This window comes from Chelonia mydas, chromosome 9 (assembly GCF_015237465.2).
Source record: "Chelonia mydas isolate rCheMyd1 chromosome 9, rCheMyd1.pri.v2, whole genome shotgun sequence".
Taxonomy (NCBI): domain Eukaryota; kingdom Metazoa; phylum Chordata; order Testudines; family Cheloniidae; genus Chelonia; species Chelonia mydas.
In genome coordinates this window covers 728,413-752,222 of record NC_057855.1, presented here as the reverse complement: position 1 = coordinate 752,222, position 23,810 = coordinate 728,413, and the positions used below count along the sequence as shown (strand labels likewise).

The window sequence follows — 23,810 nt, the reverse complement described above, 5'->3', positions numbered from 1 at the left end:
ACTACTTACAGGGATTTGAACATCCTCCACCACTGACCTCCAGTCATTCAATGTTCTTAGGAGGAGACGTGAATATTAACTTTCCCTTTTTGACCTTCATAATGAAAAATAGCTATGCAAAAATAATATCTTACATTAACCAACTGGTTTCCCATCCAAATATTAAACCAGTCAGATTCTGCTTAGCTTATGAGATCTGCTGAAATTGTAACTAAAGGAAAGGAGGACTTGTGGCACCTTAGAGACTAACAAATTTATTTGAGCATAAGCTTTTGTGAGCTACAGCTCACTTCATCGGGTGCATTCAGTGGAAAATACAGTGGGGAGATTTATATACACAGAGAACATGAAACAATGGGTGTTACCATACACACTGTAACGAGAGTGATCACTTAAGGTGAGCTATTACCAGCAGGAGAGCCGGGGGGGGGGGAAAAAACCTTTTGTAGTGATAATCAAGGTGGGCCATTTCCAGCAGTTGACAAGAACGTGTAAGGAACAGTGGGCGGGTGGGGGGATAATAAACATGGGGAAATAGTTTTACTTTGTGTAATGACCCATCCACTCCCAGTCTTTATTCAAGCCTAAGTTAATTGTATCCAGTTTGCAAATTAATTCCAATTCAGCAGTCTCTCGTTGGAGTCTGTTTTTGAAGTTTTGTTGTTGAAGAATGGCCACTTTTAGGTCTGTAATCGAGTGACCAAAGAGATTGAAGTGTTCTCCGACTGGTTTTTGAATGTTATAATTCTTGACGTCTGATTTGTGTCCATTTATTCTTTTACGTACAGACTGTCCGGTTTGACCAATGTACATTGCAGAGGGGCATTGCTGGCACATGATGGCATATATCACATTGGTAGATGTGCAGGTGAACGAGCCTCTGATAGTGTGGCTGATGTGATTAGGCCCTCTGATGGTGTCCTCTGAATAGATATGTGGACACAGTTGACAACGGGCTTTGTTGCAAGGAAAGGTTCCTGGGTTAGTGGTTCTGTTGTGTGGTGTGTGGTTGCTGGTGAGTATTTGCTTCAGGTTGGGGGGCTGTCTGTAAGCAAGGACTGGCCTGTCTCCCAAGATCTGTGAGAGTGATGGGTCGTCCTCAGGATAGGTTGTAGATCCTTGATGATGCGTTGGAGAGGTTTTAGTTGGGGGCTGAAGGTGACGGCTAGTGGCGTTCTGTTATTTTCTTTGTTGCGCCTGTCATGTAGTAGGTGACTTCTGGGTACTCTTCTGGCTCTGTCAATCCCAATGTGATATATGTGAGTGTATTTGGTCACTCGATTACAGACTTAAAAGTTGCAATTCTTCAACAAAAAAACTTCAAAACCAGACTCCAACGAGAGACTGCTGAAATGGAATTAATTTGCAAACTGGATACAATTAACTTAGGCTTGAATAGAGACTGGGAGTGGATGGGTCATTACACAAAGTAAAACTATTTCTCCATGTTTATTCCCCCCCACCCCCACCCCCAACTGTTCCTCAGACGTTCTTGTCAACTGCTGGAAATGGCCCACCTTGATTATCACTACAAAAGGTTTTTCCCCCCCCCCCGGCTCTCCTGCTGGTAATAGCTCACCTTAAGTGATCACTCTCGTTACAGTGTGTATGGTAACACCCATTGTTTCATGTTCTCTGTGTATATAAATCTCCCCACTGTATTTTCCACTGAATGCATCCGATAAAGTGAGCTGTAGCTCACAAAAGCTTATGCTCAAATAAGTTTGTTAGTCTCTAAGGTGCCACAAGTCCTCCTGTTCTTTTTGCGGATACAGACTAACACGGCTGCTACTCTAAAACCTGTAACTAGAGGGTTTGTGTGTTATAGGTTGGCCACAGGAAACAAGCAGTGAGTAGGATTAAACTACAACCTTTCTTTAATCACATTGACGTATTTCTCCCCCTGTAAATTCTTGTTTGCATATTGCATTTATTCATTCCTGCTTGGTTCAGCTAACCTGAATACAGCGGTTAATATTTGGTGCCTTTGGGATGTGCCAGATTCCACTAACTGGCCCACAGTTGGGAGGACGTCCCTGGGAGAGGATGCCTCTAACCTCATATATGGGTTTTATCCCTTCTCTGCAATTCACTTGTTTCAAACACTCTCTTTCAATATGTTTTATTTATTTTCTCTCGTTTTACAGATTGGTAGCAAAGCTGTGCTCATTACTGGCTGTGACTCAGGATTTGGGTTCTCTTTAGCCAAACACCTGCACTCTAAAGGCTTCATTGTCTTTGCTGGCTGCCTGTTTAAGGTAGGGAAATAAAAGAGCTTGGTCCTTCATCTAATGCACATGCACTGTAACACACTGCACAACTTCCGAGCGGTGGGTGTCACACCAGGAAATGACACAAGCATTTGTTTCACTTCCATGAGAATCGGAGATGGGCCGGGACCAGAACCCCAGAGCTACCCACCCTGAGATCTGGGGGAATTACACATCTGAATTCAGATCCAAATGTCATGGCTCTGAGCCAATTTAAAAATGGACCAGAACCTAAAATTTGGACACAGTGACTTGGGACTGTCTCAAATCAGAATGTTGGAGTCAATTCCGGGCTGGGTCTTTGGACCTAATCTGATAAAGCCTATTTATTTAAAGTGTATTTTGACTAATATATTAGTGCACCCACCCCCCGACCCTCTGGTGACTAGATGACACATGGTGCAAATTTACTATTTTCCAGAATCAGAGGTACATCTAATCCCCAGTGTAAATCAGGAGTGATTCCAGTGAAGGCAGTAGTACTGATGGAAGTGAAGTCAATTCCTAGGTATTCTAGTCAAATTCTGTCTTGATTTTCCTGTTTATTACAGTGAGAGTTTCAATGGGGTGTAAGACAGGCCAGAATTCAGACCACTGTGTCAGCGTGAGGCCCTGGAATGGTTTCATAGAATCATAGACTATCAGGGTTGGAAGGGACCTCAGGAGGTCATCTAGTCCAAGCCCCTGCTCAAAGCAGGACCAATCCCCAATTTTTGCCCCAGATCCCTAAATGCTCCCTCAAGGATTGAACTCACAACCCTGGGTTTAGCAGGCCAAAGCTCCAACCACTGAGCTATCCCTGCCCCCACCCCTCCAAAGTCCAAACACATTACTACTTTCTTATTTAGGTATTCAGAAACCTGCTGCCAACCCAGTTTCTTGTGAGAACATACTTTGTTCTCAGTAGGATGCCAAAGAGTGGTTTGCCTATTTTAAAGCATATATCAGGTGTAACTGTGCCCACGTCCAAATTATTTGTTTCAAAGAGACACTGCCAGGTACTTTTAAAATGTTTTTCATACAATTCCCTCGTTTTTGCCTTTTCATTTATTTTTTTAAATTGTATAATTTTTTTCCCCTCCTGCATTGTTTCAAATGAAGGAAATTTGTTTTTCAGCATCTCTGTCAATTGTGGTAGTGCAGCTCTGGAAAAGGGGTTTATTTATCAACTCCGGCTCCCTCTACTGGCTATGCAGCAAAAGAACATAAGAGTACTGTAGGTCCATGGAAACTGTTGCTTGTTTTAAAACTACCTGAAGGACAGAACAGCGGCCGCTTGTTTTCTGAGTATTTCTACTGAGCTTTTGCAATGAAAGATAAACATTATGGTCTGTCAGTGTAGTCTGTGGCAGAGCTAAAGATTAAAACAACGAGGAGTCTGGTGGCACCGTAAAGACTAACAGATTTATTTGGGCATAAGCTTTTGTGGGTAAAATACTTCTTCAGTGGGGGGTTTTTATCCATGAAAACTTATGCCCAAATAAATCAGTTAGTCTTTTAAGTGCCACCGGACTCCTTGTTGTTTTTGTGGATACAGACTAACATGGCTATCCCTCTGATACTAAAGATGAAAGAGATGTAGAATGAACATCAGCACCTGGGCAGATCTGGCCAAAATGTTGAGAAGCGACTAGTGATTTTGGGGGCCTTAGTTTTTGGCTGCCGACCTGAGAGACCTTAAAGGGGCGGATGTTCAGAGGGTGGGTGATCTGCACTGTCTGAAACTCAGGTACCTTTATGGTGTCTCAAGCTGGGCACCTACAATCTCTGTCACTTCAGAAAACCCTGGCCTGTGACAATTCCCACATAAGCCATGTTTTGGGCCTGAACTGCCTGGCAGTGGCTCTGGAAGCGACAAGAGGCGGTGCATGGTTGTGAACTCCATTCCAACGCTCGGCAGAGTGTGTTCCACATAATGCCTCTCACTCAGGAATTAGATGTAACACTTTCTGCTGGACTCCCCTTGGTGTGTTCTTCAAAGAGTGAGACCATAGCAAGTGCTGCCAACAGGCCTTCAAAGGGGTTATCAGCAGAAAAGTGACTGTGAAAATGGCAAAAGCCTACTCAGCAGATCTGCTCCCAGTGAGTCTTCAAGTCATATCCTGACATCATGGACTAATCCAAGTTTCTGTTGTTAGCCCTGCAGAACCAGTACAGCTATGGGAGAGAGACCTGAATTTGATTCATGCCTCAAGCATCATTAGCAAAACTGAGCAAACTTCTGATTGCAGAACGATTATACTAGTGATGATCTTAGAGGCAGAAAGAAACCCAGCACGGTTTTCAGATCGCAGGTAGAATTTCTAGAGGTGGGAATAAGAAGAGTTGTCTTTTAGTATGTAAATTAAGTGAATTGATCTAGAAGAGATTGGTGGAAAATGAATGCAGTACTTCAGAGTATCATTTTCACGTTGTCACCTTTGCAGAGTATAGCTGCACTTCAAGGCCACAGGTTTGTTTTACAATGTTTTTCCGCGGCCTCCTCCACATGCAAATGAATAGAGTGTGTGCAATGAACATCTGGTGCTACTTTTTAATTAGTCAAAATCTTCTGTTGGGGTCAAACCCTGAGCTCCTTGCTTGATTTTTACACTGGGAAACTCAAACTGCGGTCAGGGAGAGTTTTGTCTTGAATCAGGAATGAGTGGAAACCAAGTAAGCAGCTGAGGATCTGCCACTGTGGTTCTATAAATGCATCATTTCACAACCAGGTGCTTCCAAACGTTTTGATTCCTTGCCAAAGATAATGGCAGCTTGGATCCAAGTAAGAATCACCCTGCAGCAGCCTTATTTCACCTCTTTGGTTAATAGCTATAGGAGCCAGATGACACAAGATGAAGAAGGTATTTTTCCAGCAACATATCTGTCTCCATTGGACCTCTCTGATATCTACACAGCTGCTAGGCGTGTCATGGAGTCCTTGCTTGCTTTGCTCTCACGTGCTCAGGCCTTATGGCGTTGTTGGGGAGTGAGTAGCCAAGGGAATGGGGTAGCAAATGAGCATGTGAACAGTTTATTGAAAGGCCCATAGGATGGCACAGGAGGCTCCCAGGGCTTGAAGATGAAATGCTGCACTGCAGGGCCACCATGACCAGGCTGATGGGGCCACCAGGTCGTAGCCCGGGGGCACTGGAGGGTAACTGGGAAACAGAAAGATGGCAGCAGGGTTCAGATCCAGGGCTGAAATCTTGCCCCTGTAGAGCCAGCATGCAATGGGGAAAATGGCATAGACAGCATCTCCTCTCCACATAGCAGAGGGCAGGATGTCTGGATACTGCTCCAGAGGTCACTAGGAGATGGAAACAGAGTACCGCGCCAGCCCATGCACCGTATCCCCAACAGGGCATAGTCTGCTCTCAAGGGCATCTGCGATCAGCACAACTGACTCTGCTCCTTTCCAGAGGAGCAGCACTACATCCTTCTGTCCCCTGGCCACTGCTTGTTCTCCACCCTGGCCATCAGGATCCCACCCCTTGTCCCTTTCTCAGCACTGGTCAATGTGGGGTTTAGCTCAACGTGTCGGGTGGGGGGACAGAAGAATCTGGGCCTGCCAAGGTAGTTCTGTAGCTGTGGGAGGGAGAAGAGGCAGTGGTGAAGTGGCCAGGAGACCTTACGATGCTGAAGAGTATTTCTAGAAGTAGCTGTGGCACAGAGGCCTGGGGGCTGTGCAGTGGGAGCTGGATTCTCACAAAAGATGCCTGTTTCTCTGTGTAGTCCTGGCCAGTACCTCCAGCACTTGGTGACATGGTCATTGTGAACCACCCCACTGAACCTGGGCTGCAGGATTTTCTTCTCTGGGAGTTGATTTCCCAGCTTTTCCAAAATTTGCCATGGGGGCAGGGAGAGGTATTTTTTTGTTTCACTTGTCCTCTCTTACTTCTTCCGGCCCTGTCTTCTGATTGTGAGGAATTTGCATGCTTGCATTTTGTGACTTCTTCCTGGCATCTCTAGATGTGCTGTATGTGTGTTGTTTGACTTTTTTTTGGCCTACACACAGTGACCTCAGCACTACCTGTGTTTGAGCAAGCAACCAACGTCTGCACTAAGCTGTCTTTCCAATCACAATCAAAACAAGCAATCCAAAAAGCCACACATGGGTCTGAACGTGCTGCATTTTCATATGCATCTCTGCAGAATGTTTCTGTGTGAATCAAGCACATGATGCCTTCTTATAAGGGCAAATACTAATCACTACTAACACAGCCCACACTGGAACAGGAGAGGCATGCCAAGGAAAGATGGAGAAGAGAATAGACAAGACATCGGAGATGTGAGTTAATGAACTCCAGAGAAATCCTACCACGAACCAGAGCAGATGAGGCCTGGGAAAGGAGGAGCCTTCAGGAGAATCCGTGGAAGAAGCAGAAGTGCAGGGACTTAGGGATCAGCGGCCATCATTCTGCCAACACAGTGAGATGTTGGGATTGGACAGATGGGAGGATCAGCCTTCTGGCTGAGTGGGCTCTGAGCTAGGGGAAAGGTAGGCTGAGGGTATGTCCGCACTATGGAGACTATCAGCATTGCTATGTCGGCATAGCCCCATAGTGTGTAGACAGCGTACACCGATGGAAGGGATTGTTCTGTCGGTGCAGGAACACCACCTCCCTGTGTTGATGGAAGCACGGAATAGCTACATCCGTCAGGGATTTGGGGTTTTCACACCCATGACCGGTGTAGTTTATGTTGATATCACTTCCAAGTAGAGACCAATCCTCAGTCTCAGGGAGAATGTAGGCGGTGGATAGCCTGCCCAGGGAAGCAGGGGAAGCCCTGTCACTTGGGCTGTTTAGAACTAGACAGTACAAAGCACTGGAGAATGCGCCACAGAAACTGGCCTGCCCCAGCATTGTGGGCTGGGTGCTCTGACAGGTCTCTCCCAGCTCTCTCATCTACAAGTCTAGAGAGGAGGGTGAGTTTTATTCTCTCAGGGATGTTTTGCCAAATCAGTTGTAAAAGGTCAGAAGAGAAGAGCCCTAAAGTGCTTGCATATTAACGCTAACCAGCAGGGAACTAACGCAGAGCCAGCTAGAGAGGGTACAGCAGGAAGGAGACCGGAGCTTGGCTGCCGTCACACAAGGGATGAGCTGTGTGACTGGCTTGTGCAGAAGAAAAAGAGAACTGTTTCCTGATGACACATTGTGGAAGTGAGGCAGAGGGAGTTTCTCGCAATGAGGAGAGGACACAAGGCTTTTTCAAGCCAGATTTTCACTATCGTCACCAAGGGGTCTGTGCAATGGCCAGGGCTGTCCTGTAGCTAGTGCTGTCTTGCCAGTCAAGGGACTGATCCTGAGAAGGGATGAGCCTGTGAAATTCACAGCCACCTCTCAGCATCAGGTCCAAACCGTGCCATGTGGAGAGGGAGGAGCTGCGGCGTGTGCTGGGGGTTAGGAGGCAAGAGCAGAGAGAGCTTAGAATACAGTGTAAAACGTGACTGAATGAGAGTCCAGGTGGATACGTGAACACAGCCCACATTTCCACACCGCTGGGGGAACTGCTCAGAGCAGACATATCAATGAGAGCGAGCTTGCTGAGAAAGAGATGTGTAATAAAAGGATGCAGTGAGAGTAAATGCAGCCAAGGGTATGTGCCCATGTGTGATCTCTGGAGCAGTGTCAACGGTTTGGAGTGTCCTGCTGCCGGATGGCCTGGATCAGCTGGAGAGAAGGGCAGTAAAGATGGTGAAGGGGTTAGGATGTAAATTCTGAAAGGACCCACTGAGGGGTTTGGGCATATTCAGCTGAGAAGAAAGGTGCCAAGAAGGGGAGATAGGAACAGAGAGAGGGAGTGATCAGGAGCCGGCCCTGGGGAGAGCCTCTTCCATGGTCTATCTGTTCTGGGAAAACTGCTGAGAGAGAGAGAGGGACAGCCAGGTTCTTTGGCCTCGAGGCACCATCCTGAGCAGTAGCAGGGCCACAAGCACCTCTGATCTGCACGTTCACCTCTGTGTGTGAGAACCCAGCATAGCCAGTGGCTTATAGGAAAGAAGGGTGCAGAGATGCCCACACGTTATGAGGGGCTGGACTAGGTGCCCCAGTGCCCTTCCAGCCCTGATTCTGTGATTAAGGACGGGTTTGTGCTAAGCTTACAGCCACTCTTGCTGCTGGGTGATTTTCTGCACACGATATGTTATCGTTTCCCAGCCAAACGTGAATCTTAAAGAGCAAGTCTCAACTCAACTCAACTCAACTCAGCTGAGTTACTTGCCCAAAGGAAGGAGGGACCCAGCCCCCTTTCGCTCTCAGTGTGGGGCATTACCCAAGCCCCATAAGTCTGAGTCATGTGGAAGTAACATCTCACACTCTCTCTTTCCCTCAGAAAGGAGCAGTTCTTCAAAGCAGATTAAGTGGGAGACTCAGCAGCCAGGGCTAAATGGTCAGGGGTGGGTCTCCCAGAGGGATATTCTTCCAGGGGGAGTAACTCCCTCCTTATGAAAAGAGCTTTCCCCTCCACCCCAGAGCTGCAGGGGCAAGCCAGCCATCCAGTAATCACCCACTGAACTCTCATGGTTTTCTTTTAGCGGCTGGCTTGTGTTTGGCCCTTTTCTTCTTGCACAAACTTCACACGAGTCCCGAACAGATGTAAACTGATTTCTTTCCTCTGCCTAGGACCAAGGAGAAGCAGGTTCTCAAGAACTGGACAATATGAAGAGTGAGCGAATGAGAACTGTCCAGCTCAATGTCTGCAACAGCCAAGAGATTGACCGCGCGGTGGAGCATATGAGTGCCAGTTTGAAGGACCCCCAGAAAGGTGGGAGATTGTTCATTGGGTTTTGTGTCACAGACTTACACGGAAGGAGCTCTCTTGGCTTCAGCCTCAAGTGATTTTCAGGGCAGGCTCCAAAAGCTGTGTGTGAAGGGGATAAAGCTTCAGGCAGCAGCAGTGCTAAGCAGGCTGTCCCATCCAGACCCCCCAGATCACTGTGAGACTCTCTGTCACTAAGGTTAAAAGTAGCCTCACCTATCCGAATGTGTGACTTGCCAGGAGCGTGCTGAGTGCCCCACATGGCTCAGGCCCCATGGGAATCGTGCTGCCCACCTCCAGTTCTGCTCTGATGCTTCAGCATGAGCTGCTGCAGCATGCAGCCAGAGCCTTTATAAGCCTCTTTCATGCTGCAGCAGGGCCTTGCAGTGACTGCCAGGCACAGCAGGGCATCTTCTGGAGCATCCCAGTGGGGCAGGAGCCACCTGAAGCAATGTAGACAGCAGGGTATGGTTTGAACGGGAATTACATTTTGAAATATGTGTTAAGAATCAGCTGGGTGCCAGCTGCTATCTCAGTTACTCATCCCCCTCTCCTGCACTCTCCCAGTTAAACAGTGACTCCCACTGGCTCTCTACACTCTCCTAGTACAGAGCTTTGGCCCTGGGCTACACCAGCACAGTCCAGCACATGGGGCCCACTGAGGAAAGTCCTGCAGGAAGGGAGAGCAAAGCATCTGAAACCTCCCACTTTCCCTTCAGGAGCTGGGAACAGTTGGCCAGCACAGCCCCAAAAGTGAGTGATCCAGAATGGCCAGGGGATGCGTGTATCTCACAGTCTCCCCTGGAGGTCTGCCATGGAGCCCCAGCATAAGGGAGAACATCCTCCATTTGGTGAAACCCCCAGTGGGAGGATGCTGGTGCAAATTGCCTGTGAGGGTAAACTTAGGGCTATATCCACAACATGATTTAGGCACCTCATAAGAACGACCATACTGGGCCAGACCAATAGTCCGTCCAGCCCAGTATCCTGTCTTCCAACAGCAGCTGGTGCCAGGTGCTTCAGAGAGGATGAACAGAACAGGGCAATTATCAAGTGATCCATCCCCTGTTGCCCATTCCCAGCTTCTGGCAGTCAGAGGTTTAGTGACACCCAGAGCATGGGGGTGGGGGTGTCCCTGACCATCTTGGCTAACAGCCTTTGATGGACCTATCCTCCATGAACATAGCTAATTCTTTTTTAACCTAATTATACTTTTGTCCTTCACAACATTTCCTGACAATGAGTTCCACAGGTTGACTGTGCATTGTGTGAAGAAGTACTTCCTTATGTTTGTTTTAAACCTGATGCCTATATATTTAATTGGGTAACTACTGATTCTTATGTGAAGGGGTAAATAACACTTCCTTATTCACTTTCTCCACACTAGTCATGACTTTATAGACCTCTATCCTATCCCCCATTAGTTGTCTCTTTTCCAAGCTGAGAAGTCCGTCTTATTAATCTCTCCTCACACGGAAGCTGTTCCAAACCCCTAATCATTTTTGTTGCCCTTTATTGAACCTTTTCCAATTCCAGTATTTCTTTTTTGAGATGGGGCAACCACATCTGCAGGCAGTATTCAAGATGTGGGCGTACCATGGATTTATATAGGGGCAATATGATACTTTCTATCTTATCTATTCCCTTTCCTAATGATTCCCAACATTCTGTTTGCTTTTTTTGGCTGTTTTCAGAGAACTATCCACAATGATGCCAAGCTCTCTTTCTTGAGCGGCAAAAGCTAATTTAGACCCCATCATTTTGTATGTGTACTGGGGATTATGAGGGAGACAAGGTGGGGGCGGTAATATCTTTTATGGGACCAACTTCTGTTGCGGGAGAGAGACAAGCCTTTGAGCTTACACAGAGCTCTCCCTCAGATCTGGGAGATGAACTCAGCTGTCACAGCTATACACAAGGTGGAACAGATTGTTTAGCATAAGGAGTTAACACATATTTCAAGGGACCGTTTCAGGGGAAGTAGCCTGTTAACACCTCTCCAGTCATGGGGAGAAAGGAAGTGGGAGGGCAGCTGTGTGTGTACGGGGGGGTGTTAGTGGATTATAGATTAGATTCATGTCTTATTCCAACGGTCTCTTTATTCAAATCTTGATTTTTAGGACCTAGAAAAGTTATGGGGCTGTCTGTGCTCCCTTGTCTGTGTGTCTTGGGAAGCTTGCAGAAGGTCCCCGTGGTGGGCTTGTGGGGGATGAGGTTGTAGGATTTCTTTGGGAGTTATCTGGGGAAGGATTTGATGATATCCTTACATTTCTGGGTGAATTCTGGTGTGGGGTCTTCTCTGAGTTCTGTAGAGCAGGTGCTATCTGAAGAGTTGTCGTTTGGCCTCATTAGCATAGTCATCATGATTGAGGACTACGATGGCGGCCCCCTTGCCTGCTGGTTTGGTCACTCTCTGGTGGTTGGATTTCAGGGGCTTTATAGCTACCCTCCCAGCGGTGGAGAGATTGTGTGGATATGGTGTTTGTTAGGGTTTCACAGTCAATGTTTTCCCTGAAGCAGTCAATGTAACGATCAAGAGTGTAGGGTGTCCAGTCAGATGACTCTCTTTTCTTATGCCTGTCGGTAGGGGCATGGTAAGTGCGGGTGATCTCATGATTGCTGTGACAGAATTCTTTGAGGCAGAGTTACCGGAATTCTAGTCCTCCGAATGTTAGTATGATATCAGGGTTTGTAGTGGGTCAGAAATTCAGCCCCTGGAAGAGGACAGATAATTCAGCGCCGGCGTGGGGTAGTGGGCGTGGGGTGATAAATTGACGATGTTGGGGGTGTCAAGTGGTGTCCATGTAGTGGATCGTATCCTGGAACAGGCCACCCAAAGATCCCAAGAGAACCTGCTTCAGTACAGAAATAAAACCCCCTCTGACCTCATACCCCTAGTTGTCCCCTACCAGCCCTTACTGGAACCCCTCATATGGGGTACCATCAAACAACTACAACCCATACTCAACAGGGACCCCATCCTGAAACCCCCTCTTCAGGCTTTCAAAAAATCCCCCCAAAATTCCAGCGGCGGCAGGGCACCGGTTCACGCCAGCCGGGCCCGGCTCCAGCGGCGGCAGGGCACCGGTTCACGCCAGCCGGGCCCGGCTCCAGCTGGGTGCTGGCCCTGAGTTTTGATGAGCCAAACCTTTCTTCATCCTGAATGGAAAACCTGCTTGTGTTATCAGCAGGACTGGTGCCATGCACACTTTGTGCACCAGGTGGTGCCGTGCCAGAGCTCAGCCTCTTAGTAAACTAGGAGAGAGGTTGGCATGGAACCAGCTGTGATAATCTGCCCCTATTATAAACCCCACTGTGAGGCTGGAGAAGTTTCCTCATGTTCTGTCCGGATTCACTTCATCTGCCAGGCCTCCTGGAAGCCGAGGGGGCTTCATCTGCAGGGTTGTAATAATGGCTCTTTGTGCTGCTGTGTCTGTGTTCTCCCAGTGCCTCACAAACCTCCCCACATCCTAGGGAGCGAGCGTCATTAGCCCCGTTTTACAGGTAGGTTAAATGACCTGCCTCAGGTCACATAGCGAATCTGGGGAGCAGAACCCACATCTCCCACCTGCAGGCTGCCCATTGGAATCTAGTCCAGATTGGCTGTGTGTATAGCTGAAAGCTGCTACCACCTCACGTTTGTTTGGTGGGTCTCCATCCAGATTCAAACAGAGAGGTGACCACATCGCAAAGTAATCCTGTCAGCATTGTTACCCTCCTTGGCAGTGCCAGTGGAGACGTAGAGAGAGAACTCGCTTCCAAAGTTGGTCGTCCTGGAAGATCACTGCTGAAGCACCAGGACAGTGTGGGGAAGCTTGTACCAGTGTAGGCTGCTCCATTCCCAGAATAAACAGCAGCCAGTGGGGCTCCACTCACCTGCTTAAAGTTAAGCACCAGTTTAAGTGCTTTGCTAGATTGGGGCCAGAGTGCTCCGCCCCTAGAAGGAGCGATCCCTCAGTCTCTGGAGCTGTCCATCCCGAGACTGCCAGCAGTTTTGTTTTGCACTGTTCATTTGCTATATCAGACCATTGTGTCTTTGTGGTGTTCACTTTACAGGGAGGGAGAGAGGGTGGGTGGAGGGGGAACACGGCCATGCCCTAGTGGGAGAGGGAGGAATTTCTGAGTACTAGTCTCAGGTCTGACACGTACGGCAAGTCATCCCCTGAGGCTGTGTCTCATTTGCCCAATGCAGACATTGAGGCTTGCCTTCTGCACAAGGGCACTGTGAACATTAACTAGTTAGTGCAGCCAGTCCTAAAGGCCTCGTGCACCCAGAACTCCCACTGAGGCCATTAAAATCCACAACAGTTCTGGATGCTCAAGGCATGCAGGACTGGGACAAGTGTTGGTGAAAAGAGTTGAAGATCGGTGCTAATTATGTTTTGTTTATTACTTTACAAGCTGCAATGTATTAATTAACAGGCATAATTAGCCCCATTCAGAGGCAGCAGAGGCCTGGGGAGGAGGATCATTAATGGATTCCCTTCCCCTATTCATGTGCTGAGCTGGGCCAGTAGTCGATGCAATACTGCTCTCTTGTAAACCCAGAAGGGCAATCGTGAGGCCACGTCTGGACGACTGGAGATTAGAGACAATGTTTTTTAGAAGACCACATCAGCTAAGCAAATAATTCATAGAAACGGAGACCCCTCTGGGAAGTTTCCTGCAAAGCTGGTTAGGACCGTTAACGCTTTCTCAGATTGTACAGGCTCCAGAGGGGAGGCCGGAATTGACTTGTCTTCAGCCTGAGTGAGAAAGACGTGTACTCACCAGAAACACCTCATTGTGAGGAGAGGACAGCACTTGAGCTTCTGCTCTGTGAAAGCCTCAGCTGCCCATGGGCATCTGATGGAATGTTAGGAACACTTTGATAACCGGCAATTCCCTTCCCCTAAAGAATGTCCTTAATTCAGCCCTGGTAGCAGAGAACTGCCACGGGGAAGAGTAAGGCTCTAACTGAGGTAATACAGAGGAAGCCAGAGACTAATTGTTCCGTAATTCGTATAAAATAAACACATTACTGTGATTAAGTACATGTCTAAACATCCAACAACCCAAAATTCTCATTCTTAGGAGTTTGCCCTCTGTGGCTTAATTCCCAGAACATGGGCTCTGTCAAACACCCCCAATCAGCAGGTAGCATTTGGCTTTTACTAGACAACAAAGCGAAGCCATCTCATGGGACTTGGCAATAGTCTTTTATGGCAGGTAGATTCCTGTATCAGGTTGGTTCAAATTATGTCACATTCCTCCTCTAGCCATTCATTAATCACTGACGCCTGATGAGAACAGCAGTGGTCAGTTTCCTCCTCTTTCTCCTAGAAGAAAAAACAAAAGGAAGAGGCAGGAGAGATGTGCACATATCACACGCCCCCCTCCCCCGGCATTGCAAACCTTCTGGCTTTTATGTTAGCACTAGAGTTTTTAGCCCAAATTAGCGGATTGACAGTTACTTTGAGGCAGTTAATCCATTTGTGAAAGCTAGTCTGGACACTTCCTACATGTTTGTTCCAGACTACAAAAGTTTGTCGTTTACCTTAGGGCTTGGGGGAGTGTTCATACTAGCCTTTACAAATTGGTTAACAACCTTGCGGTGCAAAGCTCTATTGCAGACAAGCCCTTTATGGAGAGGATGTCTGGCTTTTGCTTTTGGATGTAGTTTCTTTTTAGTCCAATTCACAAAGAATGTTTCTCAGGTTATGAAATAAAGTGGCACAGATCTGCACTGTGCCCTGTAATGTGGTTACTTGGGTTTTATTTCACCATGAAGATAACATGGAGATCTGAGGAAGGGACAATCTGAATCTGCATCCAGATCTCAAACTTTGATCTTTCTCCTTTCAGTCATTTTCAGGATCTCTGCACCTCCTGAGTGGAAGCACCAAAGTACTGTTAGGCTCTTACAGTATTGCAGGCCACGGGAAATATGGGCAGTTATGTGTTGTATGAGAACTAATGCTCTTGTGATGATCTCATGACATTTCAGCCCAATCTAGCTATGATAAATTTGGATTTACAGAGACAGTTTCAGTTTGGCATTTTCTTTTTCCAGTGTCTCTTTCCTTGTATGCCTGCACTGCGGCACGTAACTAACTCTGGACAACACTCCATTGTCTCTGCTCGATCTCGCCAGTTCTTGTTTGCATTTGGAGACAGGATTTTTTTTCCTATGTTTTAATCTGATAAAGGAGGAGGAAGGAGATTCTGTATTTATTTCATTTAGAATTTCATTAACATGATTCGTAATGCTCTCCCTGAGTTAGGTGTTGCTGAACAGATTGTGACGATGGTCTGCTCAGTTAGGTGAGCACAGATTTGGGTTCTTTCCACTCTGGAATTCATCTTTATGGGTTAAGATGGGAAGGCAGTGAGGCGTAGTGGATAGTCTGGAACTCAGGAGACCTGGGTTATATTCTTGGCTCTGCCACTGGCCTGCTGGGTGATCTTGGGAAAATCACATCATGTCTCTGTGCCTCAATTTCCCCATCTATGAAATGGGGGAAATGATGCTGACCTCCTCTGTATAGTGCTGTGAGAGCCACAGATGAAAAGTGCTATCAGACCTTGGTATTATTGTAATTAAAAGCTGCACGATATGATTCGATAATCCATTAGAAAGCCCTTTCCCAGGATTCTGTCATTAATCGCAAAGTGGTGATTTTTCATGCTGGATTTAATCTGCAGGGCTTTGGGGGCTGGTGAACAATGCTGGGATCTCCACGTTCGGAGAAGTAGAGTTCACCAGCTTGGAGACCTACAAGGAGGTAGCTGAAGTGAATCTGTGGGGGACGATCCGAACCACTAAGGCTTTCCTCCCTCTAATCCGGAGGGCCAAAGGTGAGTGATTTCCTGCATGTTAGAATCCCCCAAGCATTTTTGTAACCCTGCTCTCCTGCTTCTCGGGTGTGTTAGTGGACGAAGGGCCGATTCCCATTGTCCTGCTCCTGGTGTGAGGGATGTGTGAAATGCTACCAGCTGAGAAGGGCAGTGTTCACACCTGGACACAGTGGGTATGAAAGAACACCACTCAGTGAAGGGCAACAGAGAAGCCGCCCAAACAGTCTGCGAGTGACTTTCCCCCGCAGGGCAGGGTTCTATATTATTGTCCATCACGTCATATCTGAGTGCAGGGTTTAGTCCATCACCGGATGGGTTTCATAACTCCTTTTAACTGCTTTGGAGTTTCTGGACATGGTAGATATGTGGCCAAAAGCACCTCCCGAGTTGCCCTTCTGTAAATAAACTGGCTCTGCTCTTGCTGGCCTGGAGAAGCTACAGTGGCATCAGGGAAATTGTTTCCTGCTGCATCTCAGGTGGCCCTGGGTTTGTTATTGTAGGGTGGCTAGTCACACTGAGTGCAGAGCAGCCGAAATGGGGACTGTTAGTATTGGCTGGCTCGTCATAGTGAGTGCGGAGCGGCCTACACGGGGACTGTTAGTGTCGGCTGGCTCGTCCTGGTGAGTGTGGAGCGGCCGACACAGGGACTGTTAGTGTCGGGTGGCTTGTCATAGTGAGTGCGGAGCAGCCAACGCGGGGGCTGTTAGTGTCGGGTGGCTCGTTATAGTGAGTGCGGAGCTGCCAGCAATGGGGTTTCTAAACTAAAGATCACAAACCTGGGGTTCACATGGATTTTGCAAAGAGACGTAAGGGGAAGAAAGTCCCATATCGAGCCAGCTAAGCTATTAAATTTCAACTCTTCTTAACCTCAAAGCACACTACAGGTATGACAGCTGTGTCTGGGGTGTTACATTAACAGCAGTGAGAGACAGAAAGTGCAGGAAATTACAACATCCAATTAAATGGCACTAGCCGAGGTTTCCAAATGGCCTCTAAGCACAACCCCAGGCCGGGGGCATCCGAGCCATGCCATCGCAGGAAAAGAGTCCTCCAGGGCTGCACCCTGCTGGCATGGGCCCAGCCTGCTAGCCCAGCAGAGATGTGCTCATAGCACTTGGTGCTGCCAAACCAGCAAGGACCCTTAGGCTGCTCCACTCACTGCATGTCCATGTCCTCAGGAAGTCTCCTCCTGGCAGCCTGCATCACCCTGGACCTTTTATCCTCACTCTTGTACAAACTCGGGGGCTTTGAGGACAGCCATTCATGTGGTCTGAGAGTTACATAAAGGCCTGCTGCTGAGCACCCTTAATTCCCACCGCACAGGATTGGCCCAGCTCCTCGTCCCAACCTCTGCTTAGTGCCTCGCTGTCACACTGCATGTAGTGCTGGTTCTGGTGTGACGAAGGTCAGAATCTAAGGGCATGTCCTTGCAGTCTTTGCATTTGTCAGACATGCCGGGTGAGGCTGACTTTGGCCGCAGAGTTCTGCTCCCGGTTCTTCCTAGTGGTTCTCGGCCCTGGGCAGGCGCAGGAATGCTGGGTATGTGGGTGGCTGCACTGCCCTGTGCTGCTCTGGGAGCAGCTATGCCAACAGCGTCGCTGTGTGGGAATCAGCACACGCCCACGAGTGCCTTGCAGCCGGCAGGTTTGTTTGCTTCCCCCCCGAGACAGTGACCAGCCTGACGCAGAAGGGCAGCAGAGGCAGCAGGAGGAGCTGAATTTAGAGAATGTAACTTTGCGTCAGTTCTAACTTGCTATTTAAATCTGCCTCCTGGAGAACAATGTAAACTCCATGGCGGGCGGGTGGGTGTCGAGAGCACTGCACTGCTTTCCATGGGCACGTGCCCATCCTGCACTGCAACAACCCACAGCTAGAGCCACCAACAGAATTAAATCTGGCTTCAGACTGCACTTGTAATCAGGGGTCAGCAGCCCACGAGGCCTCTCGGTGCAGCCCGGCGACAGGTTTCCTAGATGCCCAGGGGATGACTTAGCTCCTAACTGCTCCTGTTCATATTTTCATACACTATGAAAGGCCAAACTGTGCTCTCGATTACCCACTCAGAAACTTGGAGCCACTCCACTGAAGTTGGTGGGTTGCCTCTGGTTTCTAAGGTTGTTGCTGGGAGCCGGCTGTTTTCCTGTGTTCGTATTGCTAACTCAGCATGCCCGGGCTAGTGCTCAGAGAGACCCTAGAGTCCTGCCTAGCTCTGGCGATTAGCTCTGTCCTGCCAGTCCATGTGGCTGAAACACTGTTTCTGAAAGGGTTGTGACTGATGGCCAGCTGTTATGGAAACAGAGGAATGATCTCCAAGGTATTTCAGGCAGAGGGGCAGATTGCAAAACACCCTCCTCCCTTCCAGTGGGTTGGCAGCTGTTTTCTACTCAGATCTAGCTCTTTGCTGATGACCCTCCAGTCTCTCTATATGCTGCAGCCCATATGCATCTGTCTTGTAACAACTGGTGCACTTTGCTGTACACTCACTCTGCTGCCGTGCCTTTGGCAACAATAATGAATTTGGATACAACCAAGGCACTAAGCATCCTTGAAACACATTGTGCAACTGGACTGTGTGTCTCTGTGCAGCCACATACCTGTACGACTGACAACACAGCTGCACTGCCACACCCCTCCCAGGGAAAATCCAGACAGACCCTCTGGTTCAGCAAAACTGAACAAAAACATGAGACAGAAATTCAGCTTACCCCAGCACAGGGATAATCTCTGACCATTCTCCTCCCTTGTGGGGTGAGATTAGCTGCTGGGCAAAAGGGCAAGGGCTGGGGACTTGGAACTGAGAGGAGCGCAAGGAACTATGAGGAAACTGGTCTCAGCCCTGTATTTCTCAGGAAATTTGGACTGGGTGCCTTTGCTTCCATCAGCTGTCCTGGGTCCCTCCCTGCGCTGGCATGTCAGCTTCACTGGCTGAGTAGCCTTTGGTCCCTGGTTTGCTGATTACCACAATTAGCAATTGACATGCACTGTTATCCCATTTGCACACACAGTCACAGTGATTCACACAATACTCCACACCTAACTAGAAAAAATGCCCAAGGGCCAGGAGAGTTCAGGAGCATCAGAACAGGCTCTGAAGTCAATCGAATGTGTTGAGTATGTAGTGCTCGTTCCTTCCGCTGATGTCCCTGTGATTTACCTGGCACCTTCCTAGGTCGTGTGGTGAACATCAGCAGCATGATGGGTCGGATGGGCAGCCCTGCTCGATCGTCGTACTGCATCACTAAGTTTGGGGTGGAAGCCTTCTCCGATTGCCTGCGGTACGAGATGCACCCCCAAGGAGTGAAGATCTGTGTGGTGGAACCTGGGAACTTCATAGGGGCCACCAACCTGTACACCCCTGAGCGAATTAAAGCCATAGCAGAGAAAATGTGGAAGGATCTTCCAGAGACTGTGCGCAAAGACTACGGCAGGAAGTACTTGGATGAGCAAATCACCAAGATGGAGAGTTACTGCAACAGTGGCTCACCAGACACCTCGCCAGTCATCAACAGCATCACCCATGCACTGACGTCGTCCTCCCCCTACACCCGCTACCACCCCATGGATTACTACTGGTGGCTGCGCGTGCAGATCATGACGCACTTGCCTGCTGCTATTTCGGATCGGATCTACATTTACTGAGGCATCTCGTCGCTAGGCTGCCAAGGTGGGAGGTTAATTTCAAAGGGCATGTTGTACAAATTTCCCGTTAGTCACTTTTGTATTTTTTTTAGCTGATTTCAAGGTACCATAATTTAGATCTAAAAAGTTAATTTAAACATTTGAATGTAATTTAAAAGGCAGTAATTGTTGCATGGGACCTTTCGTAGGCAGGAATGTGTTTATGTATATTGTAGGGACTCAGCTCTGTACTATTTATTTCAAATATTCCTTTTATTTTCCAAAATCAGATGCCAAGTTACGCTCCTCATTGAATTTACAATTGCTCTGAAGGGATTTTCAGTCTAGTTTCCGCTGACCGAGTTACACCAGCTTTGACCATTCCTGACTCGGAGGCAGCCTTCACTCCACAGACCGCAGGCCCTCCTGTCGCAATAGCATATTGCTGCAGATTGATGGCTAAGGGCTGCAGAGATTGTTACGGGGACTGGTCATAATAGCACAAGATCCTGCTGGTTTCTTTAATTCAGGGATCCCATCTTATAGCACTCTAAGCACTGAAATGAGCAGCTGATCCTGTCATTTAATCATTACATTTACGAAGATGGAAACTGGGTCAAAGGGAGCTGTTCAGTCTTTCTCTCCCATACACTTCCTTTCCAAGGAGTTGGATAGATCATGTGCCCAACCCTGAAGCCCTTATTCTCAGCTGTTCTTTCCTCACATGAGTATTCCATTGAGGCCAATGAGTGTGAGAAGCATTGCACAGGCGAGTAAGGCTGCAGGATCAGCCCATGTTAATATTTCTCATTTCTTCAGCAGTAGCTGAACGCTGTGACTTCAAAGTAAAAAGCTTTGAAGTGTGTTTAATTGCACTAGTGTTGACGTAATGTAGTGCAGCAGCAGCACTGACCCATTTCCATATGAGAACCAGTTTTCCTGTATTTTGCCAGGATCATTCAGAACCAACCGTTACATTCACCTTGACGATGAATGTCATTTTTTCACTTGGGACCTCAGAGTTACATCACCTTCTTAGCACGGATTGAACAGTGCCTTGCACAATGGGGCTCTGATCTGATTGGGTCTTCTAGGCCTACTGCAGTACAAACCATACATAATAAGAGTAATAATTTACACGGAAGGAGTCATGGAGCTGAAACATTTGTCTAGCTAATGTAGTTTGGATATGATCTTTAGTAGAAAATCAATTTAAAAAAGGAATAAACTTTAAGGGCAGTTTAATATCCATGATGGTTATTATGTTTACATGACTGAGAAATAAGGCTACGATTTTGTCATAAAGGTCACAGTGATCACAGAAATCGGGAATTTGAATAAAGTCCACGAAATACTGGAAATGGCTGTAAAAACACATTTGACTAGGCCTCCAACCTGAGTGACGTTGCAACCTAATCCATGGTGTGACACTCAGGTTTGGCCCATTGATCCCTCTACAAAAGTGCAAAAGGGCCAAACCTGAATGGCACTGAGACCTCCCGGTCACAAGGCTGGGAGTAGGGAGCGAAGCCTTGCCGCACAGGACAGGAGCCACTGCTGTGAGGTGAGTGTGAGGTGGGCTCGATCTCCCACCCCTCCTCTTCTGTGACTTATACATTTTCCCCCACACCTCTGCCATGAAATTTACTAAAAAAATTGCCAACATCGCAGCCTTACTTAGAAACATTATTTTGTACTGTAAAAAAAAACCAGAAAATACATCCATAAAAATCAACACCAGCAACAAAAAAGCCTTTCTCAGAGGAGTGCTGAGTGTTACATTTTTCAAGCGTGGGAGGTGAGCAAAAATGTAACTGCGAGTTAATTTTCTTAGAGAAAATGGAGAGAGAGGATTTGTTGCACTGTTGTAAGTACTGTAGCAAGTAGAAAGAGGAAATGATCAAAATATCCTTTGGCTTGATTAACATTAAAACTAATGGTGATAAAGTCCACAGGCTCCAGCTTTTTGTTTTTTGATATGTAAGGTGAGAGGCTTACATCTGGACTGGGCCCAACATTAACACCTGAGGTCTGCAGGTTTGGTACCAGAAGACATGTGCACGCATGAGAATGCCAGGCTAATTCAGTAATTAACTATGTTCAAATCAATTAAGCATGTTAAATTGAGATCTCTGGCTCACATTTCCCCTGACGAGGATTGTTGATCCTAAACAAGCATGGGCAGTGCTTAAGGGGTCGGCAAGTCAGTATTTTAATGGTGAAGAGGAGCCACTTTTAAAAATAAGTTCAAAGAAGGTGTTCAAAACTCTGGTTGTTGAATTATCCCACATTCGGCTAAGAAAACGTGACACTACATTGTGAACAAAGCGCTCTGTCTCATTTGTAGTGTGTTTGTTTCAATGAGGAAAGGAAGGAGTCTTTCCTAAAGACACAGAGCTATCTACAAAGGTAGGACAGATATGTTCTCAAGGTTCTGATTACAGGGGCTCAGAGCCAGAGAATGCGCTCTCAGATATGAATGGAACACAGCCGAGAAGGTGGCTTGTACGAAAGACAGGTTCAGCAATTCAAAGGGCACCTACCCCTTAGACTCAATAGCTGTGAATAAGTCCATGCCTTAGTGCTGGGGTGCCCCACCATGTCCGCATGGAGATATATAAACTGGACCCAGACCATGGCTCTGTTTGAAACAGTAACTAGGGATGTATGTACACTGCTTTGTATTTATTGCTAATGAATTCAAACCAGCAATTTCTGTACCTCTGCCAAGGAGAATGCAAGTGCATGCAGACATGGTCATGTGCATTTTTAGTTACTATTTTACGGTAGGAACATTTATATGCATATTTGCCTCAGACCCTGGGCTCCTGGCAAGCTGCCAATGCAGCACTTGATGTTGCCAAGCTTAGGACCCCTTGGTTTAGTGGGATTCCCAGCCACTGTGGCCCAATTCAGCGCATACAGGAGCATATTACCAATATGATGGGCTTGATCTGGCTATAGACACACAGATTCCAAGGCCAGAAGAACATAAGATTGGCCATACTTGGTCAGACCAAAGGTCCATCCAGCCCAGTATCCTGTCTGCCGACAGTGGCCAATGCCAGGTGCCCCAGAGGGACTGAACATAACAGGTAATGATCAAGTGATCTCTCTCCTGCCATCCATCTCCACCCTCTGACAAACAGAGGCTAGGGACCCCATTCCTTACCCATCCTGGCTAATAGCCATTAATGGGCTTAACCTCCATGAATTTATCCAGTTCTCTTTTAATCCCTGTTATAGTCCTAGCCCTCACAACCTCCTCAGGCAAGGAGTTCCACAGGTTGACTGTGCCCTGAGTGAAGAAGAAGGGACCATTGTGATCATCTAGTCTGACCGCCTGTACAGCCCAGGCCAGAGAACTGTCCCACAGTCATTACTAGAGCAGAGCTTTTAGAAAAACATCCCGTCTTGATTTCAAAATGGCCAGCGAGGGAGAATCCATCCCTACACCATTGTAATTTGCAGCATGACTTCCTGGCCCAAGCCTTGCTCTGTTTCAGGAGTGATTGGAGCACAAAGTCTCTCACTCGTCTCACCTGGGGAATGGACTTGGTTGATCCAGTAGGGCCCAGGGGGAGGGCTGTGATGACCAAGCAGAGCTTAGTGGAGGTCTGTGTTTTGGGGTGGGATTCTCCTGGACTACCCAGGGAATCCTGCCCACTCTCTGTATCTGATGCTTGCCAGTATGCGTTAATCACCACAGCCGGGGCTCAGCCAGTCAGACAGTGTGGGTGGGGTCTTTAAAGGGCTGAGCAATTTCCGGGCTGCCAAGAGCACTGGAGCGCTACAGTCTGAGTTAAAATGGGTAATTGACTCTCATGCTTCAGGGTGCGTGCTGTTTGCCGTGGGGAAGGGAGGGGCAAGAGCCATGTCAGGTAGAAGCCCACCTCACCCCCAAAGTACTGGGGATACCCGTAGTTTGTCAGATGTTTGTTGGGGGCCTGAGGCAGGCTACCTTCCTCTAGAGCATCCACTGTTAACAATGCTAGAGGCACAATTTCTGGACCCAGTGGGCTGGTCTGAATGGCAAATGCGATACCCACCACTGCAAGGCGTCTGTGGTGCAGCTAGTGTCCTTGCTGCGCTCAGTGCTGGCCAGAACACATTGGCCTCATCAGTTCCCCGGCCAGCCGTATGCTGTACACGCTCTTGAGGGGGGATGGTGGTATCTGTGCTGAGGAAACAGAAGAGGGGAAAAGTTGAAGCTCCCCATTTTGCAGCCGACCCAAAGACTGGGGGAGGCCTGCAGAGGACAGGTCACTAACACAGAGCGATCTGACTCGCTTGGTAAGCTGGGTGCAAGTCAACAATATTCCTTTTAATGCAGCTAAATGTCTA

The 23,810-nt window shown here is 47.8% G+C and overlaps 1 protein-coding gene across 3 annotated transcripts in view; it reads left to right on the top strand.

Moving 5' to 3' along the window:
• BDH1 (3-hydroxybutyrate dehydrogenase 1) overlaps nt 1–21,414 on the top strand; it is a 42,563-nt gene extending 21,149 nt beyond the window's left edge. For all 3 annotated transcript variants that reach the window (XM_037909612.2, XM_007071350.4, XM_043523155.1), the window contains exons 4-7: nt 2,148–2,258; nt 8,876–9,017; nt 15,696–15,848; nt 19,018–21,414. In XM_037909612.2, the coding sequence (XP_037765540.1) occupies nt 2,148–2,258; nt 8,876–9,017; nt 15,696–15,848; nt 19,018–19,487 (876 nt within the window). In that variant the 3' untranslated portion in view covers nt 19,488–21,414. The remainder of the gene's footprint in view (nt 1–2,147; nt 2,259–8,875; nt 9,018–15,695; nt 15,849–19,017) is intronic.
• Nucleotides 21,415–23,810: the final 2,396 nt, after the last annotated feature.